At 33.0% G+C, this 24,805-nt stretch overlaps 2 protein-coding genes across 10 annotated transcripts in view; both read left to right on the forward strand.

Moving 5' to 3' along the window:
- Positions 1-11,221, forward strand: part of LOC110112379 (probable serine/threonine-protein kinase PBL3) — a 35,686-nt gene extending 24,465 nt beyond the window's left edge. For both annotated transcript variants that reach the window (XM_028699261.1, XM_020844575.2), the window contains exons 4-6: positions 3,729-3,865; positions 3,951-4,074; positions 10,450-11,221. In XM_028699261.1, the coding sequence (XP_028555094.1) occupies positions 3,729-3,865; positions 3,951-4,074; positions 10,450-10,883 (695 nt within the window). In that variant the 3' untranslated portion in view covers positions 10,884-11,221. The remainder of the gene's footprint in view (positions 1-3,728; positions 3,866-3,950; positions 4,075-10,449) is intronic.
- An 8,355-nt stretch (positions 11,222-19,576) lies between these two features.
- Positions 19,577-24,805, forward strand: part of LOC110112386 (tRNA pseudouridine(38/39) synthase) — a 69,424-nt gene continuing 64,195 nt past the window's right edge. For 4 of the 8 annotated variants that reach the window (XM_028699264.1, XM_028699263.1, XM_020844590.2 and 1 more), the window contains exons 1-4: positions 19,579-19,829; positions 19,926-19,985; positions 21,854-22,006; positions 22,093-22,153. In XM_028699264.1, the coding sequence (XP_028555097.1) occupies positions 19,695-19,829; positions 19,926-19,985; positions 21,854-22,006; positions 22,093-22,153 (409 nt within the window). In that variant the 5' untranslated portion in view covers positions 19,579-19,694. Of the gene's footprint in view, positions 19,830-19,908; positions 19,986-21,853; positions 22,007-22,092; positions 22,154-24,805 lie in introns of those variants that run through there. The other 4 variants (XM_028699265.1, XM_028699266.1, XM_028699267.1 and 1 more) reach the window with 3 other exon arrangements.

Consider the following 24,805-nt stretch of genomic DNA (forward strand, 5'->3'; position numbering starts at 1 on the left):
TATATAATTAAAATTAATAAAATAATTAATTAAATTTAAAAATAATTAAATATAATTATAATAATTAACAAATTTAATATATAAATGATGATAATTAATTTAAATTAAAAGTTAATTATAATTAATTTAATATATTATGATTAATATATTATCATTAAAATTAACCATAATAATTATAAATTAATCATAATACATTTTTAATTAAAAAATTATTATTTTATAATAATTAATTATATAGTTAAAATAATTTATAAATAATTATAATTAATTATAATTAATGTTATTAAAAATAACTAAATATAATTAAATAATAATAATAATATTGATATTAATATTAATAAATTTATTGTATTATTATATATATCATTAATAGTATTCTTAATAATGATAATAATAATAACATTGTAATAGTAATATAATTGTAATATTAATATTAATACTAATATAATTTAATATCAATAGTAGTAACAAAATAAATATATACATATAACATACTTAAGAGAGGGATTAGCCTCTTTGCTCGGCTTGCAAGCAAGAGACCCCGTCGGCTAAAGATAGAGGAGGGGTCGGTCGAGGGGCTGGATGAGGCTCGGGCGCAGGAGATAAGGGCCGGAGATTGAAGCTTGGTTGGGGCTTGGAGTCGGAAGGAGCTAGGGAAGTCAGCTTGGATAAGATGTAGGGAGAAGGAGGTGGGTTCGGCTAGGGATAGAGGAGCTCGGGAAGGGGGAGGGTTTCGGTTTGGTGAGGTTTGGTGAGGTTCGGCCAGACGCAGGAGGGTCGAAGGGAGAAGAATAGGGAGAGGCCGGTTTGTACTTGTAGAGGTAGGGATCTTTCTCTCTCTCTCTCTCTCTCTCTCTCTATATATATATATATATATCTCTGTTTCTCTCTGTCCGTGGGTTCGGAAGAGGTAGAGGGAGGAGCAAGGAGGCTTTGGAGCTTGCAGTGGGAGCCGGGCTCAGAGGTTGATCGACCGTGAAGGTCGTGGGTTGGGATCTCTGTAGAGAGCAAGAGGAGATCGGAAAAAGGTTGGAGTCTGCGGATGGAAGTGGGGGGAAGCCGAAGCCTCTTCGGCCTCTATTTATCGACGCTGAGAGGAGTGGAATCAAGGCGAGCCCATGCGCGAATGGACATTTTCGGCGCCGTTGCAGACTGCGGCACGGTAGCAAACGGCAGTGTCTGAGCTGGATTTGCGCAGGATATGGGCTCAGGCATGAGCTTAACCTCTTTTTTTGTTATCATATTACAGAAGTCAACAAATATATTCAATTCAAATGTAGTGGTGATATAAAGAGGATTATGTACAAGAAACGGCAATATTTTAGTTAGGCATATTATTTATATTTACTCAATGGCTTAACATATGTATCATTAATCAAGTAATCACCACATGTACACGAAAGCATATAAAAGTGAAGTAAACTTGGCACTATAATCCCCACTAATGCTACCATCAAAACTACTTTGTTTCACTCCACGTGTAGGTGGAGAATTTCTCTTACTCCAATTTCCTCCTGATTGGGTAATGGAGATACACCCTTAAACTTTTATTTCAAAGCAAGAAACAAGATATTCCTAGTCTTCTCCAATAGGTCATAACCTTCACTTTTTCAAGGTGAGAAACCTACTACTAATAGCCCTCTCTTTAGATCATAATATTCCTACTTTAAGGTGATGAACCTATCACTCTTAGCCCGCCTAGCTAGATAATGAAAATTATGTTTAAAACCAAATTAAATATCTCATGAGCCTTGGAAGTGACTCAATTGTTATTTCCTATAAATATGTCTTAGATATTTCCTTACAAACCTTAATTGCAAAATGAGTATAAGAAGATCAATCAAACATAATACAATCTCTAAAAAAATTACGTAAGAAATATTTTATAAATAACCAAAGAAGATTTATGATTGATGATGAATACTTTTTACCTTTCTCCAACTTTTCTTTAAAAGATCTAATAACATTAGCTCATATTTTGTTGATTTTTGCATTAGTTGTTTTACTTGTGAATTTCTTATATTTTTATAGCCATTAGCACTATTAAAATTTTTGTCAACTAGCATGTAGGCATTAAGCTTATCTTAATTAAGCTTTGATAGCTATGATACTTTATAAATCATTCATAATCATCAAATTTGAGCATATCATATAGTATGAAATACATCATACTGTCGGCTATTGTAGTGCAAGATTTATATTGTACTGTATGACTTCAATAAGTCAATATTTTACTTTAGACTTTCAATGAGTAATTTAAAAGCTATTTTTTTAATTAGATTGTACTGTACAATTATCAATTGTTTTTCCCAATTAATTGTATAATTTTGATAGTACTCTACAATTTTGCATTGTGTCTTATTATCAACTATACTATTGGCCAATGCTTATAATCTATGAAAATATATTTTATATCGCTCAATGTATTTTAATAATCAAGTTATCATATTTAATGATATTCTAAAATAATTTTATCTATTTACATAATATAAATGATATTAAAAATAAATTTTATATAATTTTTTATTGATAAAACTATTTTAGCACATTGTAATTAATTTTTTATCTCTCTTTGGCATACTTTGTAAAAATGATCATAAATATCTTTACCATAGTAGCTAGTCCTTCGAGGCTATGCTTGATGACTTGCACATTGCAATCTTTAAATTCAATCTTTTTGTTTTTTTTTTCAAGTAAACAAATCTCCAAACTGATGATGGCTTTGGTACTATATTATAGGCAAAGAGAAGAAAGAAATGGGGATAATATAGAGAGAGACTATTGCATTTCTTATTCTTGAGGTAGTAATGAGACAAAATAAATAGGAGATACACGACTCAATTAGAGGATTTAGAATATAAAGAAATGAAATTGACTAAAAATGAAAAAAAAGAGGAAAAAATAGTAATTATGCAATCAGGTATTTAAATTCATAATATTATTATTCTCCACATGTAAATAGAATAGGAGAAATGAGGGATATGATTTGAATCAAGGACTTGATTTTCAAACTCTAGATCTGTATATTTCCATCTAGGAGGGAGTTGGCTAGGAGAGTATTTCCATAATAGAATTCTGGACTGAAAGCGGGAGGATTACCAGAATTGCTAGTGTAGCCGACCATCTTGGAGCTTGCCCAGAATAGATTCTGGAATGACAGACAATATCTCGTCTCTTCCATCTTTGCTTTTTGGTTCATTCGGTAGCTAATAAACGCATGCATGATTTTCACAAAATACAGGTTATTTTCTTATCAATCTTGCTCTCTCTACACTTCTCAATAATTGATTGCTCGCCAACACTCAATTCTCCTGACCTACTTATTTTTCTTTTCATTCCTCGAATTGTTTTTTTTTTGTTAATATTTTTCTCCCATATGATAAACTCTTTAGCCATTATATCCTTGTGTATTTACATACTATATATATTTTTCTCCCGACCTACTTTGAAGGCTATTTTAGGCTCAACAGAGCCCAAATGCTTTGCTTGACAAATACTATGAAGTTTTGCGAAAGCTGGCCTTCTCTGTAGTACATCAATCATCTGATTTTTGTCAAACATACATCAGCATGCTTAATTGTGCTAATCATTTAGGCCCCTTAATAGTGATTATTCTCCCCTTTATTTGTTTGATTGCACATATGATGTTATAATTGCACCATTTAAATTTTGTTGTGGTTGCTATTGAATGAAACTTAACATTTATTTTATTTTTTTAATGCATTCAGGGAGCGCAGAGCCATTATCATGGGCTATAAGAATCAAAGTTGCGCTGGGAGCTGCCAGAGGACTCTCTTTTTTACATAACGCTGAATCACAAGTTATATATCGAGATGTGAAGGCTTCAAACATTCTCCTTGATTCAGTATGCTTTGTAGCAAGTGTTCAGATTCTTTTTCGCTGATCATTCTCAAGTATTCTACTTTGGATGCCTAATTCTTTAAATGCAGGAATATAATCCGAAGCTTTCTGATTTTGGCTTGGCAAAAGCTGGCCCGACGGGGGATAGGACTCATGTCTCCACACAAGTTATGGGCACACAAGGATATGCAGCTCCTGAATATATTGCAACAGGTTTAGTTCACGTGTGGCAAATATATGCACTTTAATAGGTTTTTTATTATTATGCTGAGATTCAGTTTCTTTTTTTTTTCTTGAATTGAATAGGAACTTTTGGTTGAGGTCCTGTTTTTGTTCAAAACCGTTGTTGTTGGCTGTTTCAAGCCTGTTTTTAAAAACTTGAGAGTTGATGTTATCTTGGCAGTCAATCTTAACATCTATATCAAAATCCAATTGAATAGATACTTGATGTTTGCTAGCGTCTGGGCATTCCCCAAAGCCAACGAACCAAGTCCTAACTTTAGTGGTGTAAGAAATGTGCAAGATTTGTCTAGATTTTCACTCTTAAATAATTTCTATATTTTATCCAATCATGATTAGAAGTAGATTGAATGTGGTAGAATTAAAAATGTTAATATTAATGTGTTAAAAGTATGAATGTTGGACGAAGATTGACTCTTTTTTTTTTAGACAGATGCTGTTAACATTTGCATATAAGATAATTGAATATAAAAAGTGATTTGGGAAGGAATATTTGCATAATGATATGGGTATGTGTATATTAGGGGTGTCAAAACAGGTCAACGAGTTGGGTTCGGGTTCGACTCAAAATTGACTCGACTCAAATCTGGTTAACTTAAACTCGACCTGTTTAATAAACGGGTCAATAAATTGAACCCGAACCCAAACTCGACCGTGAGCAACCTGAAAATAACATGATAACCTATTTTAATTAAAAAATATTTTTAGTAGTTTATTAAACATAGATTTTAAGTTAATTGATAAAAAATAAGAAGATTATTATAAAAAATAAAATAATTTAAGAAAAAAAAAAATAAACGAGTCATTTTTGGGTTCCCAAACATGACCCTTTTTTTAAACGGGTAACCCAAATTGAATTTTTCTAATAGGTTCAGGTGCGGTTATTTATTCGGCAAATTATTGGTTCAGGTGACCGAACCCATCTCTGCGTTCGGTCGCCAATAGAAAGACGACATCTGTCAGGCATTTTTTTAATTTAATATCTTTGCTTTATGTCTTGTCAGCCCGAGCGACCCGACCCGGTAACCCAATTTATTTGAATTCCGGAAAATAAAGAATGGAAACGCCGCGTATTTTCTTTTCAAGCGACATTTTCACTGCTACTCCAGCTCTGGTAAGCTCTCTCGGATTCCTCCAATACCTTCGGTTATGCATTATCTTCTTCCCGCCGGAGGTAGACGACGAGATTGTAGAAGATCATCATTCAGAAAGAGGTATGGTTGCGCCTAACTTGCGCTTTTGTTGCGTTTAAGTTATATGTTAAAATTTAAGGTTTAGTTATAATTTTACCATTGTTTGTTTAATCTAATGTTCAAATGTTTATTTTCTGAATTTCAAGTTTCTCTTCGTAAATGGATTAAACAAATGATACGAAAGGTTTACGCTTTATGCTAAATTTTAGGGTTTAGTAATAATTTTATAACTAGCATTTATGTTCAATGTGATGTTCAAATATTTTTTTTTTCTGAATTTCAACCTTCTTCGTAATTGGAAGAGACAAATGAAGCAAAATAATTACAAAATTTATAGTTGCGCTTCAGTTGCGCTTTAGTTGCGCTTTTATCTGGATTTTTTTTATTTTTACAGATGAAGATGCCGTATCAAAGGTCAGTAACATCTAGATGCTATGTTACCACTTTTCAAAAATATTGTGATGCTTTTGTCGTGATTATTGATGATGTAGTTGAGCAGACGTTAAAGAATCTGAACATTCATCAATTTTTAAAGTTCCCCGCATTATAACAGTGTATACCACTTTTTTTTGAGGTTCTAAAATTTTGGAGTCCTGCTGATGAAGGCTTCATCGTCCTTGGTCATTTACTAAAATTTACTTCTGACGAGGTTGCCTTGTTGATAGGTAATATTTTGAACATAAAAATTTTTTATACGGATATGTTTTTTTAACTTTAACAATTGAAATTTTCTGACAGGTTTGCCTAACAGAGGCATTGATATCAAATGGATGATTGATCCTCTAAATGGACCTCTAACAACTGAAATTAAAATAGAAATATTAAAATTAGACAGATTAACTGATAATGCTACAAAATTAAAGACCTTTATTATGTTTTTGTTATCTAACATTTTCTTTCCACTAAACAATCATAAAACCCCTAGAAGGCTCACATCTGTTGCAAGTAATTTAATTGAGTTCACTTCTATTAATTGGGCTTCATGCATAAGAAACTTCATGGTCGGGGAATTCAACACAATTTTTGAGAAGTTTTAAATGCAAAGACCATTGGGTTACATCAATGGATTTTTTCCTCTTCTACTGGTAAGTTTCCACTCCTACTGATTATTCTCCATCCATAATGCTTTTTAATGTTAACTTTTAATATTTTATGTTTAGCATTATACAGATTTGATTTTTGGAACACTTTTCTTTGAATAAACTATCCGATCCAGAACTAAGACCGCGTTTTCTGAGATGGGAGGGGTATACTGAATTATACTTTACTCAAGAGATTGCTGCAAAATTATTTAAATTTTTAAAGAAAAATGAGATAATTTTAACGTATAAATGATGCAAATTATTTATGGTTGCGCTTTATGAAAATAATACATTTTTTGTTTTTGCATATTTATTTTTGTCTTGAGAATGTTAGTAATGAAGAAGCCGAAAAATACGGGGCTGACATTAGTGCTATACAAAACCTGGAAACCCGGCCAGGGCATGTACCCCAGAAAATTCAGTCACCCCAGAAAATTATGTTATATCCAACTGTTTAAAAACCCTCAAACAATGAGAACACAACAATCCCATATGGCTAAATTTTTTTAGAATTAAGCAAGTAACCTGAATAAAAAACTTTTCGAGCTCTTACTGACCAACGAAGTAATAAGTACTTCTCAGGGAATTTAGCCATATCCAACTGTTTAAAAACCCTCAAACAATGAGAATACAACAATCCCATGGTTTCATACTTCTTACAACTGCATTGAATGTTATCTTCTGGTGCATCAAAGTGAACAACCCAAGGATGGTTTTGATTTTTTTTTCTCTATGTAGTTGACTAGAAACTTTGAAGAATCAGTCGAGATAAAATCTATACTCATTTCTCCCGTAGCATTTATAAATTCTTCCTAAAAAATTGAATATATTTTTATTGAGTAAAATCTAGCAGCTTGTTTTAATATTGAGTTGTTCTTTATCACGAGAACAATTTCAGATTGACTGCATTTGTAATCCTCATCCTGCTCATTTCGCCGCCAATTCATCAGTACCTTTTCCAACCCAAGAAAATAATCAATTAATGAACTTGTTGGCTTAGAAATGTCATGACACATATTATTAGTACACTCACTACGCTGCGTTGATAAAATGCTCATGCAAAAACAATCCTTGTTGAAAGCAGTTGACCATTTTCTCATTATCTTATAAAGATCCTGCAACCATTCATGGTTATGAAGATTCCCTTCCTTGATCATTTTATCCCATGCTTCCTCAAACACTTCCTCAGAATCACACTACCTCATACACTTATAGAAGAGTCCTCTAACTTTATTATTGCTATTGTAGATGGAAACTTTTGATGGAACCTTTTTAAAGATGTGCCATTGGCATAATCTATGACGATTGTGAGGTAATGCAACTTCTATGGCCCTTGTCATAGCTTGGTCCTAATCAGTGAATATTGTTGTTGGATATTTATTACCCATTATTCGTACAAATATTTTAAACAACAATGTAAAAATTTCAATTGTTTCTTCTGACAAAAAAGCAACCCCAAACAAAATATTTTACCAATGATTGTTAACACCAACAAATGACGCACAAACAAAATTATACTTGTTCAGCCTGTAACTAGTATAAAAAATCAACACATCTCTAAAACATTCATAATCTATCCTGCTTATGCCATTAACCCAGAAAAAATTTAACAATCGATCCTGATCATCATATTGAACATCCCATGCGAACATGTGGTCCTCAACTTGTCGATCTTTAAATAATTGAATCAAAGAATTAGTGTCACCAATTTCAATCCTTGCTCTTTTCTCCTTCTGAATAAAATTGTAGGCATCCCTCTTAGAGAATCCGACATTCTCACATCCACCAACTTCCTCTGCAAGGTAGGCATATGCATCAACGGTTCTAATCCCTGCATCTGTCATCGATTTTAGGACGAAAGCTTTTTCCTCAACAACATTCCTACATAATCTCAAAAGGTGTCTGTCGGCTGGGCTAGCTAATTCATGGTTGTGGGATTCAATAAATCTTTTGACATGCCAGTAACCATATTCATCTGTGACAAACCTCACCATAGCTAGACAACTAGTTCTAACATCTGGTCTAGTGAATCTCTTTCTTGAATTAAGATCATTACTTTTCTTGAAACCAGCTTTTGAACAAACAAAGTCCTTTGATTTTATCTTCTTAGAATTTGGCCAAAAACTGTGATGATCCTTTCGGACGCTAAAGTCATTATCGTGAGCATAAGTGCAAAAACATTCATATGCTTCTGTCTTATCTTTATAAACAGCCTGAAATGTTAAAGAGCAATTAAAACGCAAGTAAAGCGCAAGTAAAACGCAACTAAAGCGCAAGTGAAGCGCAAGTAAAGCGCAATTAAATATCAAACAAGTTCTGTTTTTTTATCATCTTCATCCTAAAAACAATAATGAAAGCTAAGCAACAACATTAGAGCTTTTTTTTACTTTTCCGGCAAAAAAAATTTATTCTTCCTAAATATCTCAAAATCTAAGATCCTAAGACTCTAATGAGCTGAAACCTACGCCTTTTTTTTGCGGCGATGAGATTAAAACTGACTGTTTACGACTTTCTAACTCGTTTTTCCAAGAAACTTGCCGATATGTTGAAACCAGAGGAATTTCTAGCTAAGTTAGGTTCCGATTTCGATTCATGCATCCTTTCCGATTCATGCACTCCCTCTTCCATGCCCTCTTCCACCTCCCTCTTCGCTGAGCAGTCCATTTCTTCTCTGCAATTTTCTGGCTCGTTTTTTCTTCTACAGCAGTAGATATTTACATCTTTCGCGGGTTTCAAATTGCAAAAAAAGGGCGGCAAATGCTTAAAAATTCACCTAAACTGGGTTACCGGGTCGGGTCGCTCGGGCTGATAAGACATAAAGCAAAGATATTAAATTAAAAAAATGCCTGACAGATGTCGTCTTTCTATTGGCGACCGAACGCAGAGATGGGTTCGGTCACCTGACCCAATAATTTGCCTATTTATTGACATTGATATGTATATGTGAAGAATAATAAGGAAGAAAAGGGTTAGATTTATGATGCAGCAACACTTCAATGCTATTTTCACAACACCACGTATTTAATACGTGTCATAAACATGGCCAACGCGCTTGATTATAAAAGAAATAAATAAATAAATCACATATATTGAATATGCATGTCATGATTAAGTGAAGGGGAATTTATATACATACCATTTTATATCATGTTATTTACATTATCTAACAATCAAGACTTCAATATTTCATACCTACCACCCATAAATCAAATATGGGTGCAAGGAATGAAATATAAAAGTTTATAGGGTGGTATGAGGTGGTAGAAATGAAATATAGGAATAACATATACATATTTGATAATAAAGTTGTCTATAGGTGGTGGGAATAAAATATTTAAATATTGGATGTTAAATATGTTAATAATATGATATAAAACGACCTGTATGTAAATTCCCCTTAAGTGAAATAGCAATGATTGAATGAAATGACGAAACTGTGAAAGAGTCGAAGAATACAAGACGTGGCTTTTAATTTTCAAAGAGAGAACTAAAACATGCCTTCAATAATTAATTATTTATATTGCCTGTTTTTCATAAAGTTTATTTTTTGTTTCCTTTATAGAATAAAAGTTATCATCATATGAATTAGATTGTATGCATATATATAAGTATATGTGTCTAATATGTGTTTGCATTCTATACTTTGAAAGTAAATGTGTTCCTCATTAAGATCTTCATATCAATATGAGTGCATCCTAGATTTGCGCCAAGTATAATATATAGCTAAATTGTACAAAACTAGCAAAACTAGAGAGACAAACATTTATGTGACACTATAAGAAATGGAGGAGGATTTATTAACCCAATCCCAAATAGTTGGGATATTACAAATGATATTGATGATAGTAGACTTTGCAATAATCTGCAATGAATGGTGATTATTTTGAATAGCTCAATTATGGCTTCGTTTGGACGGCTTTCTTCTTGCTTTCTAAAACAGCTTTTTAGTTAAAAAAATTTTTGAATTTGAAAATTTCGTGCTAGAAAGTCGTTTTAAAAAGTAGTATGAAAGCTGTCCCAAACAAAGCCTATATCTTAAGCTTTTCTCTCTTACAAAATTCAAACCTTAGCAGGTAGGCTAACTGTAAGGGCTGATGTCTATAGCTTTGGGGTGGTTCTGCTAGAACTGCTTTCTGGACGCCGGGCTGTGGATAAGAACAAAGTAAGCACCGAGCAAATTCTTGTGGATTGGGCAAAGCCATTTCTTGGCGATAAGCGCAAGCTTTTCAGAATCATGGATACAAGATTGGAAGGCCAATATTCAAAGAAAGGTGCATTCACCATTGCGAACCTTGCCTTGCAGTGCATCAGTACTGATTCAAAGCAGCGGCCCCAGATGCGAGAAGTTCTTGCCGTGTTAGAGACTCTTCAAGATGCAAAAGATGGAACAAAATCTCTGCTGCAAATAGAGCCAAGGGATATTCCTGTTAAGTTGAAAATGAGGCCTCATGCTTCTCCTCAACGAAGAAGAACAACCAATTCAACATCATTGCCATCCCAAATATGATCGATCATATGTAAATTATGATTTTAAATGAATCCATTTCCAGCTAGCTGTTAGCAGCTTGTTTTCACTTATGGAAAATGCAGTTGTAATTTGCTGCATTATTTTTCTGAAGTGCTTATTTAATCAGAGAGTTGTTGGTTTTAAGTATGATTTGGTGTCTTGTGTAAAGCATTATAAATTTTAGGTGTATCTGCTATGAAATGCAGAGCTGTTAAAATGAGGCATTTCAAGTGCTGATGGTATGTTCCATGAAACTGGATGATTACGTGTGGAGAAGAGTAATATTTTTTAGCTGGAGTGGGTGAATTGTTGCTCAAGAAAATGTTTTATGAGATAAAGATTTCGTTGTGACAGGTTTTTTATTATTTTGATTTGCATATTATAATCATAAATTTTATTTGTTCACTATTTATTTGTTGTTTTCAAAAAAAAAAAAAAACATAGAAAATTTGCTTTTTACAATAAATTTAAAAATTTACTCCTCACTATAGTTTTATAAAGCAATAAGAAAGCTCTTATTCAGCTTGGTGCTATTTTATCCTAATCAGGCTGGCTTCCTTCATATTTTGGTTAAGGACAAACTGGCTGGGTTTCAATTTGTCAAAAAAGATAGCATACTCTGTACAAAATTGAACATATGTAAGGCTTTTGAATATGTCTTTAGAGACTCATTCATATTATGGAGCCATCCCTAGCATCTTTATTGGAAGGATTACAGCCTCGTTTGGTAGCAGAACTTCTATAAAATTTTGGCGATAAACAGTTGTTTCAAAACTCTTTTTCTAACGGATAAGCAAAAATAAAAAAAACTTAGATAATCGGTAAGATAATGGAGATTTGAAAAATACAATTTTACAAAAGTTATGCATCCAAACAACAACCGAAATTATTTTTCAGGTTTCGAATGGAAATGACACTAATTAAGTTGTCTCAAACAAAGCCTAAAGCTTGCATGTAAAATGTAAATGATTACATATATGCATTAATGAAACTCTTGAAGGTTTTTTAGCTCATTTTTTTATTTAAGATAAGGTTGCCCCCATCTTCTCTTTGTATTTTCTGCATTATTAAGGATATTCTCTTTAACCTATTTGAAAGCTCAATTATGATAAGGTTGCCCCCATCACCTCTAGTAATTCACTAGAATAAAAATGTCTAGCAAAAATAATTATAAATAATATACATTCATTTAGAGTTATAAATTTATTTCCTAAAATTTATGTACAATAAGTAGGAGTTCAATCAACAACGTCAATTTATCATTAAATAATTCTAGTCACAAAAGAATAAAACGAAAAATACATAAAACAAAAATTAAGCCTACAAATCCTAATATCAACCAGCCTCACTCTGTTTTGGGTCATTTTCCTGGCCTAAGAAGTTTGTTGAAGGATTCTTAGGCATGGCTGGTTAGTGTAAAAAGTTTGTGAAATGATTTCCTCGAATTTCTACACCTCTGAGAAGACTGACTCAGAAGTCAGTAACTTTCATCTAAAAATTTGAGTGTGAGGTTAGCTTTCATAATCTAAAGGGTTATTTAACTTCCGCTCCAATTCTTACTCTTCCATCCGGCACAGAAGGACTTTAGGTATTCAATGATGCTTTATTGAAGGGATTGGGATGTGTTTTGATGCAACATGATAAAGCTATAACATATGCTTACAGGCAATTGAAGCCACATGAATGAATTATTAGACACATGCCTATAAAAATAATCATAAATTCTTACACAAATTATTGGACCAAAGTTCTTCATTTTTAACAAGCTCTTCATACTGCTTTCATCTGCAACATCATTGGAGACCCAATATGCTCTCTCTACTCCAAGATATAAAAACTGAAAGCTATTGTTAAAGCAGAAAAAAATAGGTCTCTTCAACTGATCATATCACCTCCACCATTAGAGATCTTGAAAATCAGCAAGTTTCCTTCTTCAACCTTGCTCAACAATGACCATCTTATTCAGCTTGGTGCTATTTTATCCTAATCAGGCTGACTTCCTTCATATTTTGGTTAAGGACAAACTGGCTGGGTTTCAATTTGTCAAAAAAGATAGCATACTCTGTACAAAATTGAACATATGTAAGGCTTTTGAATGTTCTATAAATTTATTGGAAGGATTACGGAGCAAAAAAAGGTTCCTAGCATCTTTATTGGAAGGATTACGGCCTCGTTTGGTAGCAGAACTTCTATAAAATTTTGGCGATAAACTGTTGTTTCAAAACTGTCTTTTTCTAACGGATAAGTAAAAATTAAAAAAACTTAGAGAATCAGTAAGATAATGGAGATTTGAAAAACACAGTTTTACAAAAGTTATGCATGCAAACAACAACCAAAATTATTTTTCACGTTTCAAATGGAAATGACACTAATTAAGTTGTCTCAAACAAAGCCTAAAGCTTGCATGTAAAATTTAAACGATTACATATATGCATTAATGAAACTCTTGAAGGTTTTTTAGCTCATTTTTTATTTAAGATAAGGTTGCCCCCATCTTCTCTTTGTATTTTCTGCATTATTAAGGATATTCTCTTTAACCTATTTGAAAGCGCAATTATGATAAGGTTGCCCCCATCACCTCTAGTAATTCACTAGAATAAAAATGTCTAGCAAAAATAATTATAAATAATATACATTCATTTAGAGTTATAAATTTATTTCCTAAAATTTATGTACAATAAGTAGGAGTTCAATCAACAATGTCAATTTATCATTAAATAATTCTAGTCACAAAAGAATAAAACGAAAAATACATAAAACAAAAATTAAGCCTAAAAATCCTAATATCAACCAGCCTCACTCTGTTTTGGGTCATTTTCCTGGCCTAAGAAGTTTGTTGAAGGATTCTTAGGCATGGCTGGTTAGTGTAAGAAGTTTGTGAAATGATTTCCTCGAATTTCTACACCTCTGAGAAGACTGACTCAGAAGTCAGTAACTTTCATCTAAAAATTTTAGTGTGAGGCTAGCTTTCATAATCTAAATGGTTATTTAACTTCCGCTCCAATTCTTACTCTTCCATCCGGCACAGAAGGACTTTAGGTATTCAATGATGCTTTATTGAAGGGATTGAGATGTGTTTTGATGCAACATGCTAAAGCTATAACATATGCTTACAGGCAATTGAAGCCACATGAATGAATTATTAGACACATGATTTGTAACTTATTGTTGACATCTTTGGTTTAAAGATTTGAAGAAACTATTTGTGCCATGTTATGTGTGACAGTGTGAGATCTTTATCGGCCTTCAACCATATTTATCGAAAAAAGTATAGCATTTTTAAATCAAATTAAAAAAAAAAATATTAACAATCTTTGGAATCATACAAACAAATCTTAGTCAATAAAAGTGTGCCACAACAACTTAGGCTGTGCGCTTGTCTGTATAAGAATTTTTTTTTTATATATGATTAATTTTATGTGATTTTGATTAAGATGAAATTTAAAATAAATAAAATTATTTTAAGAATAATACAATATATTAAATTTTATATTGCATTTATCTTAAAATAAATTCAACTATTTTGATACTCATCCTAACAAAAAAATTTTGCTTGTCAGTAATATATTTGTTAAACTTATATATTTATAAGTTAATAAACAAAAAAAATAGTTATGATACGCAAGCATATCTCTCCAACATAACTACCACCTTTAAAGATGTCTCAATTATAAATGCCTTACATATAATTAGTGTTGTTATAAAAGCTCATTGTTTATTTTTTATCATTTTCGTTTGATTATTAGTTTTGTTTGATTATTCTTTATAAGCTTATTTATATAACACGCTAATTACCAAAAAAAAAAAAAAAAGTTGTCTCGAAGGGAGCTTGATTGTTTGTGCATGTATGTTATATATATAGACACACACACACACAATTTATATAAGTATGTGTATATATAATATATAAGTTTCAAGTATGAGGTGAATGAAGAAAACACTTATTGAAGATGATATAGATGTTGTATGCAAAATGATATAAATCGATAGGAACCAATTTTGTTTGAAACTAAAGGTGATGGACCACTTTTTATGGGGCATATTCTATAATTTTAATTTCAATGACCAAGCTACTAACATATTGTAATCTTGCTTTTTTCTCTTGAAAGATATAGTCATATTTATCCAACCTCGATCTCCCATGTGTTTATTACACACAAAATGATTTCAACTCTGAATTTTTGTGCAAATATGAATAGTGTATGACTAGTTTGTCACCGCCTTTTGCTAATGTAGGTAGTAATGTGGACATATCATATGCATAATTAGGTTATGTTATGGACAAACATGTTATGGACAAACATGTCATAGATAAGGGTCCCATTTTGGACAAGCCTTAAAAGAGTGAATGGGTAAGGTATTCTTTTTCTTAATGTACCTTGGGGCCAAAGGCTACAATCCAAGATATAGAGAATAAAAATATAACTCTTATCTTATAAGGGACAATGCTTAAAAGTACACCCAATTCAATGATCATTGATATAGTGGTCTCATGCTTGAGTTTATCTACAATTTTTTGAGAGTAAAAAAGAGTAAAATAAAATGTCATATGTATTTACGATGAAAAATAACATTTGCTTAAACATGAAAATATTAGGTAAATAAGTATGGATTTATCCATTGCACTTTAAAGAAGTGCTCATAGATCTTGCTAGCTAAGAAGTTAACAAACTCAAATATGTTTGAGATAAATATCCTAGAATCATATTGCATTTTGCACATTGTTTATTAGATTGAAATATCACTAACAACCTCAATCGTAGCACATCAGACATATAATAAAGAGATATTCGTTAGATTTTATTCTGATTTGAATCCAATGATAACCATATTAGATGTGAATATAAACTATGACATTGATTTGTCCCATAGGCTTGGCAGTGTTGTGAGCAAATGATCATTTATGTGTTGTACATTCTCTCAAAACATCCATTTAGAAGTTATCATCTTATATAATTATGTTACATCAAAAAAAAAATTCAAAGATAATTATTGATCTTCAGCTTCACAATAAATCTTATTTCAAGTAGGTTCACTACAGGAAAATCACGCTTTACTGGTGGACCCAATCCGCCTGAAATCACATAATTCTGTCGATAAACTACTTTTATGCTGTAACTTCACTCGAAGGTAAAAATGCGTGTCAGATAACTCTTTTTAGTCATTAACACCGGCGATTTATCCGTTAGAATTTCCAGAGGAAACTTACCGCTGAAAATATTCGCCATAATTTTATGCGGAAACTTACCAACAGAAATTTTGGCAGATTATTAGCCGTAGTTACCCACTGGTCTGTGTCCGACAGATTATCCCTCAGAATTTATGGTGGTAAGTTTCCATCAAAAATTCAATACATTTCATCGTATCTCCATTTAATAAGTAAACGTCGGCATTAGAGGCGGTGTTCGGCGACGTAGGCAAGCGTCAGCGACAGAACCGGCTGACGGAGCTAGAGAAAGGATGAGTGAAATGAGAAGAGCATGCTCGTGAAAAGGGAAATAAGGCTCTTTCTGATGGTATTTCCTACGGATTTTCCACCGGAACATTTTCTAGCTGAATTTTCGTCGGTAATATTACGTTGGGCTTAAGTAAGCTGACGGTATTTCCACAGGTAATTTCTGGCATATTTTTTGCCAGAAGTAACCGCCGGCTTTATAAATACTAACAGTTTGGCGTGCATGCCATTTATAGTGATCTTAATTGTAACATTGATTTGTGAGAGAGTGCATGCACATACATTAAATTTAATGTTACGTGTCTCTAATGCAAGTATGAATTAGTTGTAGCTTGGGACAAAAAAGTTAGTTGTTATAGCTTATGTTAAAAACTTTATATGCATAAAGGATAGTTAGTTGGATATACTAAAAATCTATATCCATTAGAAAATGAAGAGATGTTTCAAATGAAATAAAATGAGTTATTATGTTACCCTCATTGGTAAAGTCGAAGAGTGGCAGTCAAAATAAAAATAGAAAAACCTTTAAAGGGATAGAATGATGCTGTGCAATATACTTAAAGCTAATATTAAGTGAGAGGTCTTAACTAAGTAACTTTTAGGGCTAAGTGGTCATCGCCTTAATATTTTTATTATACTCTTCTTGTTGTTATAAGAATATTTGTAACTACTTTGATTTAATGTAATTCTTAAAGTAAAGCCATTGCTTGGCTATGCAATGTTGTAATGCCTGTCATTATAATGTGACATAGGTGCTAATTTGCATTATATTATATATATCTTATAATATGATGTGTTATAGCTGTTGTTATAGCTTTTTGATATATTATATTATATTATGCTATATTTGAAAGTTCATGAGGGTTGTGAAACCTTAGAGAACTAGTCACGAGGCTAACCAAGAGGGGGTGAATTTGATATTGAAAAAAAAATTATATCAAAAGAAAAATCCTTTTATAACTTGATGCGGAAGTGAATTACATTCACAATAAAAAGATAAATCAAAGTTTTCACCCATGTAGTTAATTGCAAGAAAAATGAATGTGAAAATAATAAAAGGAAAGAAATAAAATAAAAAAAAACACACCAAATTTATAGTGGTTCGGTCCAACATGACCTATGTCCACTCATCAGAGGCACCTTCTGATTATTACACTAAACCTTTAGTTACTCTCCTTTATCCCCCATAGTTAGGCGGAGAAGCCCTTACAAAATCACTTTCACCTTTCTTGATGTGACGGAGAAACCGGGTCCTTTGACACGAAAGAGATATTCTTCTTCTCAAAACTTCCCTCAAGACGAATCTTGAATCTAATAGTACTAAGGTGCAAGCTTGCTGGAGCAACCATGTGAAATCCCCTCCACACTCCCTTGAAACCCCCTCCAAGGATCTTTTCCCTCTCAAAATCCATCATTTTCTCTCTCACTTTCAAATTCTCTCTTCAAGTTTTTTTTTTTTCAAAAGAACGAAGACACAATGCTTCCAAAGACACTTACTAAGTGCCTTGAGAAAGCTTAAATAGAGGGCTTTAAATAATCCTAGAAATTCAATTATGCTATCAAAGATCGTCCAGTATCATCACAGGATCATCGAGTACGATGTACTTAAATAGAGGGCTTCAGAAAATCCTAAAAACTCAATTCTTGCATCAAATATTATCCTATATGATAGAAGGATCATTCAGTACAATGTATAAAATTTGACCTGATAGTTCTGTATGATATCCGAATAGTCCAGTGTGATCGATCAGTTCAAATTTATATAGATCGTCCAGTATGATATTGAGGATCGTCCTGGATGATTAGAAGAAAAATTATGATATTTCTTCTAGGAAGATCAATTCGTCCCATGTACCTTATGGGTCATCCAATACGATCTTCACTGATCGTTCTGAACGATCAGATTGAACAAATTAATTATAATTAGTCTCCTAATCACATAATCATTTTAGACATGATTGTTAAAGATCGTCCAATACGATATACATCATCTTGGACGATTAGAACAAAAAATAAAATTCAAAATATTGACTAAATTATAATTGGCAGCTATTTTTCATGATCATAACTGATCATCATGGATGATCTAAATCATCCAGTATGATTAGTCAGATGAGATGATCCTACAGTGTGATATAAATTGTATAGTACGATTAGTTCAAAATTTGAACTTTTGGTTTTGACTCAATCTCACTCACCCTGAGTGTGTGTGCGCATGATCACCAAGCAAGCATACTCTCTTATAGGACTTGACTCAAGAAATGAAAAAAAAAACACCTCTTTAAATATTACAAAAATCATTACAACATAACCTATTCTATCCAATCTGAGCATTGAATCTTCATTTGATGGTGCATGATGTTCTTGAAAAATTGGTATACACACAAACAAAAATATATTACAAATACAAGTAGACAACATGATGTGAGCTATAATATTTGTTATCATAAAAAATATAAACTTGTGAGCTCAAGTTGCAGCAATATTTATCTTATAATATGATGTATCATAGTTGTTTTGATAGCTTTTTGTTAAACTTTCACATGTTAAAGTTGTTGGAATATACTTTATTATATATATTTTTTGTAAGCCTTGTTATAACCTCATTCAAACCCTGTTCAAATAAGGTTCGAATGAGGTTAGAACTATGTTTGAACATTGTTCGAACATGGTTCAAATAATGTTAAAAAATTTGTCAAATATGATGCTAATATTGTTTAAGTTAGAGATGCTAATTCATGTTGATGGGATTTTGATCCAAATCCAACCCATTTAATTTATAGGTTAGAATATTTTCTGAAATACAACTAATATGGATAACATAATTTTTTGGGATCAACACAGTCAAATTAACCAAAGCATGACCCGTTTAATATGTTGATATGCATGTCTATTTTAACAATGTGTTGCACTTCGTAATATCTAAATCCAATAGTAATTAACCTAAATTCAAGTTGAATTTGAGTTATTATGATCAATATGAGCCAAACTCAAATAGTAATCAGGTCAATCTGAGCCTAAAATTTTCAAATCCTATTCATGTCAGCTCATGTCGGATTATTTATTTGCAGCTCTAATTTAAATTAGTATTATTCTTGATAGATCTTAAATAAATAATATGAGATCAAAAGAAAGATATTTCAATAAGAAAAAAAAAACTTTGGGCATATTTTTCATGCGAAGAAGATAAATTTGCAATTTGAGGTATGATAGTACTATAGTAGTAATATAAGTCAAATTTCCAAAGTGTCGCCGGCCGTGCATAGGATACATATATTCTAGTTGTACCGTTAAGGCGGTAACACGCACTCCGTAGTCCATTAGGGTTTCGTTGCTCCAGAGGCGGGGAAACGGCGATGACGACGAATATAGGATGCGACTGCGGCCGCAGCCAGGGTACCTTGTACTGTCCGGTGGAGGTATCATCAACCGAGAAGAATCTTCTTGCTGAACTACGTTACCAATTGAACTCTCTGATGATGCGTCTCGAGGTGGCTCCTTAAACCCTAACTCTCGATTGCGTCCCGGATCCGAAGATCCCTAAACTTTCATAAATTTTCAATCACCTAGCAATTTCTCTATACTAGGAATTACAGCGGGAGAATGATAGATTGATGTCCCGGATCTCAAAATGTCAATGCTCAGAGGTGTGTGCGCACAAGCCTTGCTGAGTTAATGTTTAGATTGTGCCCGTGTTTTTAAAATTTTGATTTTTAATATAAACATTCGTGCTCAAAAAGTAGAAATTACACAATGGTCGGTAAGGACGGATAGTATTGATGCTGAAAAATCACATAGTTTTCCAATTTAGACAAATTCTGATGTCCTGGCTTTCATAAGGATTTGGTTTACGTAGTTATACAGTTTAACAAACGTTTCTAATATCAACACACTGAGAATTATAGTTGGGTAGTTTATTGATTGATCAAAATTTTCTCAATTTGTTGGTTGGTAAGCTAAGTTGATAAAGGAACAGGGATTAGAAGATATGTATTGCTATAGATTGAGGCACATTCAAGGTTAACCCATCTCCATGGAAATTTGAGAAAGGAAGAAGGAGATAAGCATTCAAGAGAATGGTTTTACTGAGATTTTTCTGTATCCTCTCCATAGGACCGACCTTTCATATTTTGATTGCATTCCACTATTCTTTCCTACTACGAACAGAGAAGCTTCGTGTGGAAGAACTAACAACCCAAGGCAACACCCACATCACCCAATTTCCATCAAAGACTTAAAGTATAACAATAGAGGGTTTGCAGGAACTTATTGTAAATGCTTGAAACAGAGACATTCTAATCACTAATCTTAGGATTTGATGTATGAATATTCATCCCATGATAGAAATTGTGTCCACCAAGCAGGGTTATCCATAACATAACATCATAACTATTGTTTGATCCTTCATTTGATGAATTCTATTTGTTTGTTGGTTTCTGGATGGTGAGCAATGCAATAACATAGTTTTGTACCAAGTGTCCTAAAGATTAGTTCCAAAATCTATTCATGAATCCCTTGTCTTGATCTAGTAGATTTTTTTTGGGGATTCCATGGTGTTTGCAAACATACAACAACAACAATAACATCAAGCCTTTATTCCACTACGGGTCGGCTACATGAATCTTTTTTCTTCGTTGTATTATGTTAAGAGTCAAATTCTCATTTAAATTTAATAAAGAAAAGTTAATATCTAATATTTTCTAACCAAGTCTTTTTAGGTTTACTTCCACCTTTCTTAACATAGGCCAAATCTAATACATCTACTCTCCCAAAAGGGTCATCAGAAGGCTGCCGTTTTCATGACCAAACCATCTAAGGTGACTCTATCTAATCTTATCTATCACTGGAGCTGCTACAACCTTTTCACGGATATGCTCATTTTATATGTTTGCAAACATATTATATGAAATTGTTATCTTCATTGTTGTTACAAAATAGTGTGCTAAGTTGAAAAATTGTGCATACCTAATTACCTAGTGAGGCCATCAACAAGGACCATGACATCAGTTTTTCAACAAATGGGTGGTAGTTGAATGATGAAATCCATCCTGAGGTCTATCCTTGGATCTGATGGAGGTTGAAGTTCTCGAAGTAATCTTATTGGAATGAGGGGTTGGTACTTGATGATTTGGCTGTTCAAACTCTTTAACCTTATGTTTCATTAAAGGTCATTTCTAATATTTTCTAACCAAGTCTTTTTCGGTTTATATCTACCTTTCTTAATATAAGTAAAATCTAATACATCTACTTTCCTAACCGGGTCATCGGAAGGCCGCCCGTTTAATGTGACCAAGTCATCTAAGGCGACTACACTGGAGCTACTCCAAGCTTTTCACATATATGCTCATTTCATATCTTGTCTCTAAGAGTAGAGCCACTCATCCACCTAAGCATCCTCATCACTGCAACACTTAATATTATGCTTCACTTTTAATGGCCAACATTCTGCACCATAAAGCATTCAATGTAAGATGTCTAAATTGTCTTTTGTACTAACATGTTTGTTTAATGTCAGGCAAAAGAGGAAGAGCATGTTGCTTTTTCTTCTGCAAAATCTGAAGGAATTTGCCAAAGTATGCAACAAGATAGTGAATTGTCCATATCTGAAGCAAATATTAATACCTCGCACTCTAATGACCAGTCTGAAGTTTCAAGTAAGGAACACAAGGTATAGACAGTAACGAATTGATTATGTTTATTCCATTTATTATTTACAAAATATTCTAATAATAAATTATTTTTGCAACACATTAGCATAGTGTACATGTTGAAACGTTGTCAAATTGCCTGAGCGTCGAGCAAGCAAAACCACCAGGTATATATATACCTTCTATTATTTTATCTGTAGGCATATTGGGTTTCTTATATTCTTTATTGCAAGTCCCGATATATAACACCTAAATGCATGCAACCATCAATGAAAAAAAAAGAAGGTATATACCTTCTATTATTTTATCTGTAGGCATATTGGGTTTCTTATATTCTTCATTGCAAGTCCCGATATATAACACCTAAATGCATGCAACCATCAATGAAAAAAAAAAGAAAAAAAAAGAGAACTTACTTTTATGATCAAGAATTAAAAAAAAAGGATCATTTGGGAGATGAAGGGGGTGTAAATTGTTTTCCCAAAAATACGCCTCTTACATCCTTGATATTTTGATTACTTAGTTTCTACTGCTTACCCTCACTTGTCAAACAAAATGTCTTGCGATTATAAATATAATAGACTTAAGAACAAAGAAAATAGACTCTAGAAAAATGTCATGTAATTTAAACTATGTATATAATTTTTTTACACTTAATCATCCTGTTTAAAGGATTCATGTCTTTATTATTCGACAAGTTTTACGCTAGCTGTCGACTACCTAATGCAACCCTCTACTTTTCTTATCCAGGACTTGGAACTTGACAGTAGCATTGTTTAAAGGTTTTCGCTTGAGTAGATCTAAAATGGAATATATGGAGTGTAATTTTAGTAGTAATAGATCTAGTGAGGGGATTGTGACTTTGGACGATCAAGTCATTAATAAGAGCACACATTTTAGATATCTTGAATCTATTGTTCAGAGTGATGGTGAAATAGATGAGATATTATGTTAGCATATTCATGTTGGATGGTTGAAGTGGAGGAATGCAATCGGGCTTGTTGTGTGATAGAAAAGTACCCCCAAACTTTAGGGAAAATCTATAAAATGGTGGTGAGGCCTGCAATGCTTTATGGTGCCGAATGTTTGCCATTAAAAGAGAAGCATAATACTAAGTTAAGTATGGCAGAGATGAGGATGCTCAGGTGAATGAGTGGCTTTACTCTTAGAGATAGGATAGGAAATGAGCATATACGTGAAAGGTTGAAGTAGCTCCAGTAGAAGATAAGATTAGAGAGAGTCGCCTTAGATGTTTGGTCATAAACTGGCCCTTCCGATGACCTGGTTAGGAAAGTAGAGGTAGAGGTATTAGATTTGACTTATGTTACGAAAGGTAGAGGGCAGACCAAAAAGACTTGGTTAAAAAATATTAGGAATGATCTTTCTTTATTAGATTTAAATGAGAATTTTACTTTTAATAGGACACAATGGAGAAAAAGGATTCATGTAGCCGACCCCATGTAGTGGGATAAAGGCTTGATGTTGTTGTTGTTGTAATCATCCTGCTTTCAATAAAAGTGCTTAAAGGAAAATGTTAGGTAACTAATCCAAAACCACAAAAAGAAGTTCTGCCCATGCGACAGAGTGCATGGTTTTAAGAAATGGGAGTAATCTACCTTGTTTAACGCCTAAAACTCTATTTCATTTAATAAGAACAAAGTATTCTAGAGGGAGGAAGAGGAACTCTCTCTTGCTGCCAACTATCAGAACTCACTTTTAGATCTAGATATTCAATATGTCTAATCTCCCTTTGACATGACATATGGTGCCTCCTTTATAAATAAGGGAGAGTCTGTAATAAGAGGGGGCCCTCTTAAAGGTAACATTATTCAACTTGTCCACCCCTGCAAACTGTTGCGGAACGTGGATGAATTTTTCTTTAAGTAGTTTAATGGATTATTTTAATTTTAAATATTCTAATCTTGGGATTTTTTAGATTTTTGGATTTTTGTGGGTATTTGGACGAAATTTGAAATATTTGGAATTACCCATCTAGCTGAGATCTTCATTTAACACGGCCATCATCGAGGTGTTTGGGTTTAGTTTCATTTCTAGATTGAACCTTATCGACTCTGTCTGGCTACCAACAGAGGATCGAGTTTCATAGGCTTTATGCTTTTATAAGTGAATTTTCTTGATTGTAGGCCTTGAAGGCCTAATATGGATTTATTAAGATAAATGTATCGGTCATCACCACAGTATATTTATTTGATGGTTCGAACCCTGTCGACTCCTATTGATCCGCATAGAAGGATCGGATTCGAACTTGAATTCACTTATTGACCCGCGAAGCATTCCTAGACGTCACATGTGTACCAATAACATGCTCATCGAGGCCCATACGGGTGTTTGGGTGCATTTTATGGTTATTTGCTGAACCTTATCGACTCCTACTTACATGCTTAGGAGGATTAGGTTCAGATTTAGTGACGGTCGTGATTATATTTACCCCATTAGTGTACCTATGTGCATACATATTATAGTGCATGTGCGGGGGTACTTTGAAATATTTGTAAACGCCTTCTGTCTGCTTGCATAGATGTTGCGGATCCGGTGGCTTGTTGTAGCAGCTTATAGATTAAGTTATTTGCTGCTTTGTACAGGTAGACTATCGTGCACTACATGTTGCTTTTTGTAGGTGGATCATAGTGCACAAATGAATCTTCTGCTTTGTGTTTGTCGATGCTTGTATTCATTGTAGTTCTTTCATATTTGCTTGCAGATAATATACTGTACAACGAGTTTCCCAAAATGACTCGTAAGAGCTTTCATTTATTGTAGTCCTTTGGCATTTATTCATAGATAATATGTAATATTCG

The sequence above is a fragment of the Dendrobium catenatum genome, unplaced genomic scaffold (genome assembly GCF_001605985.2).
Source record: "Dendrobium catenatum unplaced genomic scaffold, ASM160598v2 fragScaff_scaffold_1226, whole genome shotgun sequence".
Classification (NCBI taxonomy): Eukaryota; Viridiplantae; Streptophyta; class Magnoliopsida; order Asparagales; family Orchidaceae; genus Dendrobium; species Dendrobium catenatum.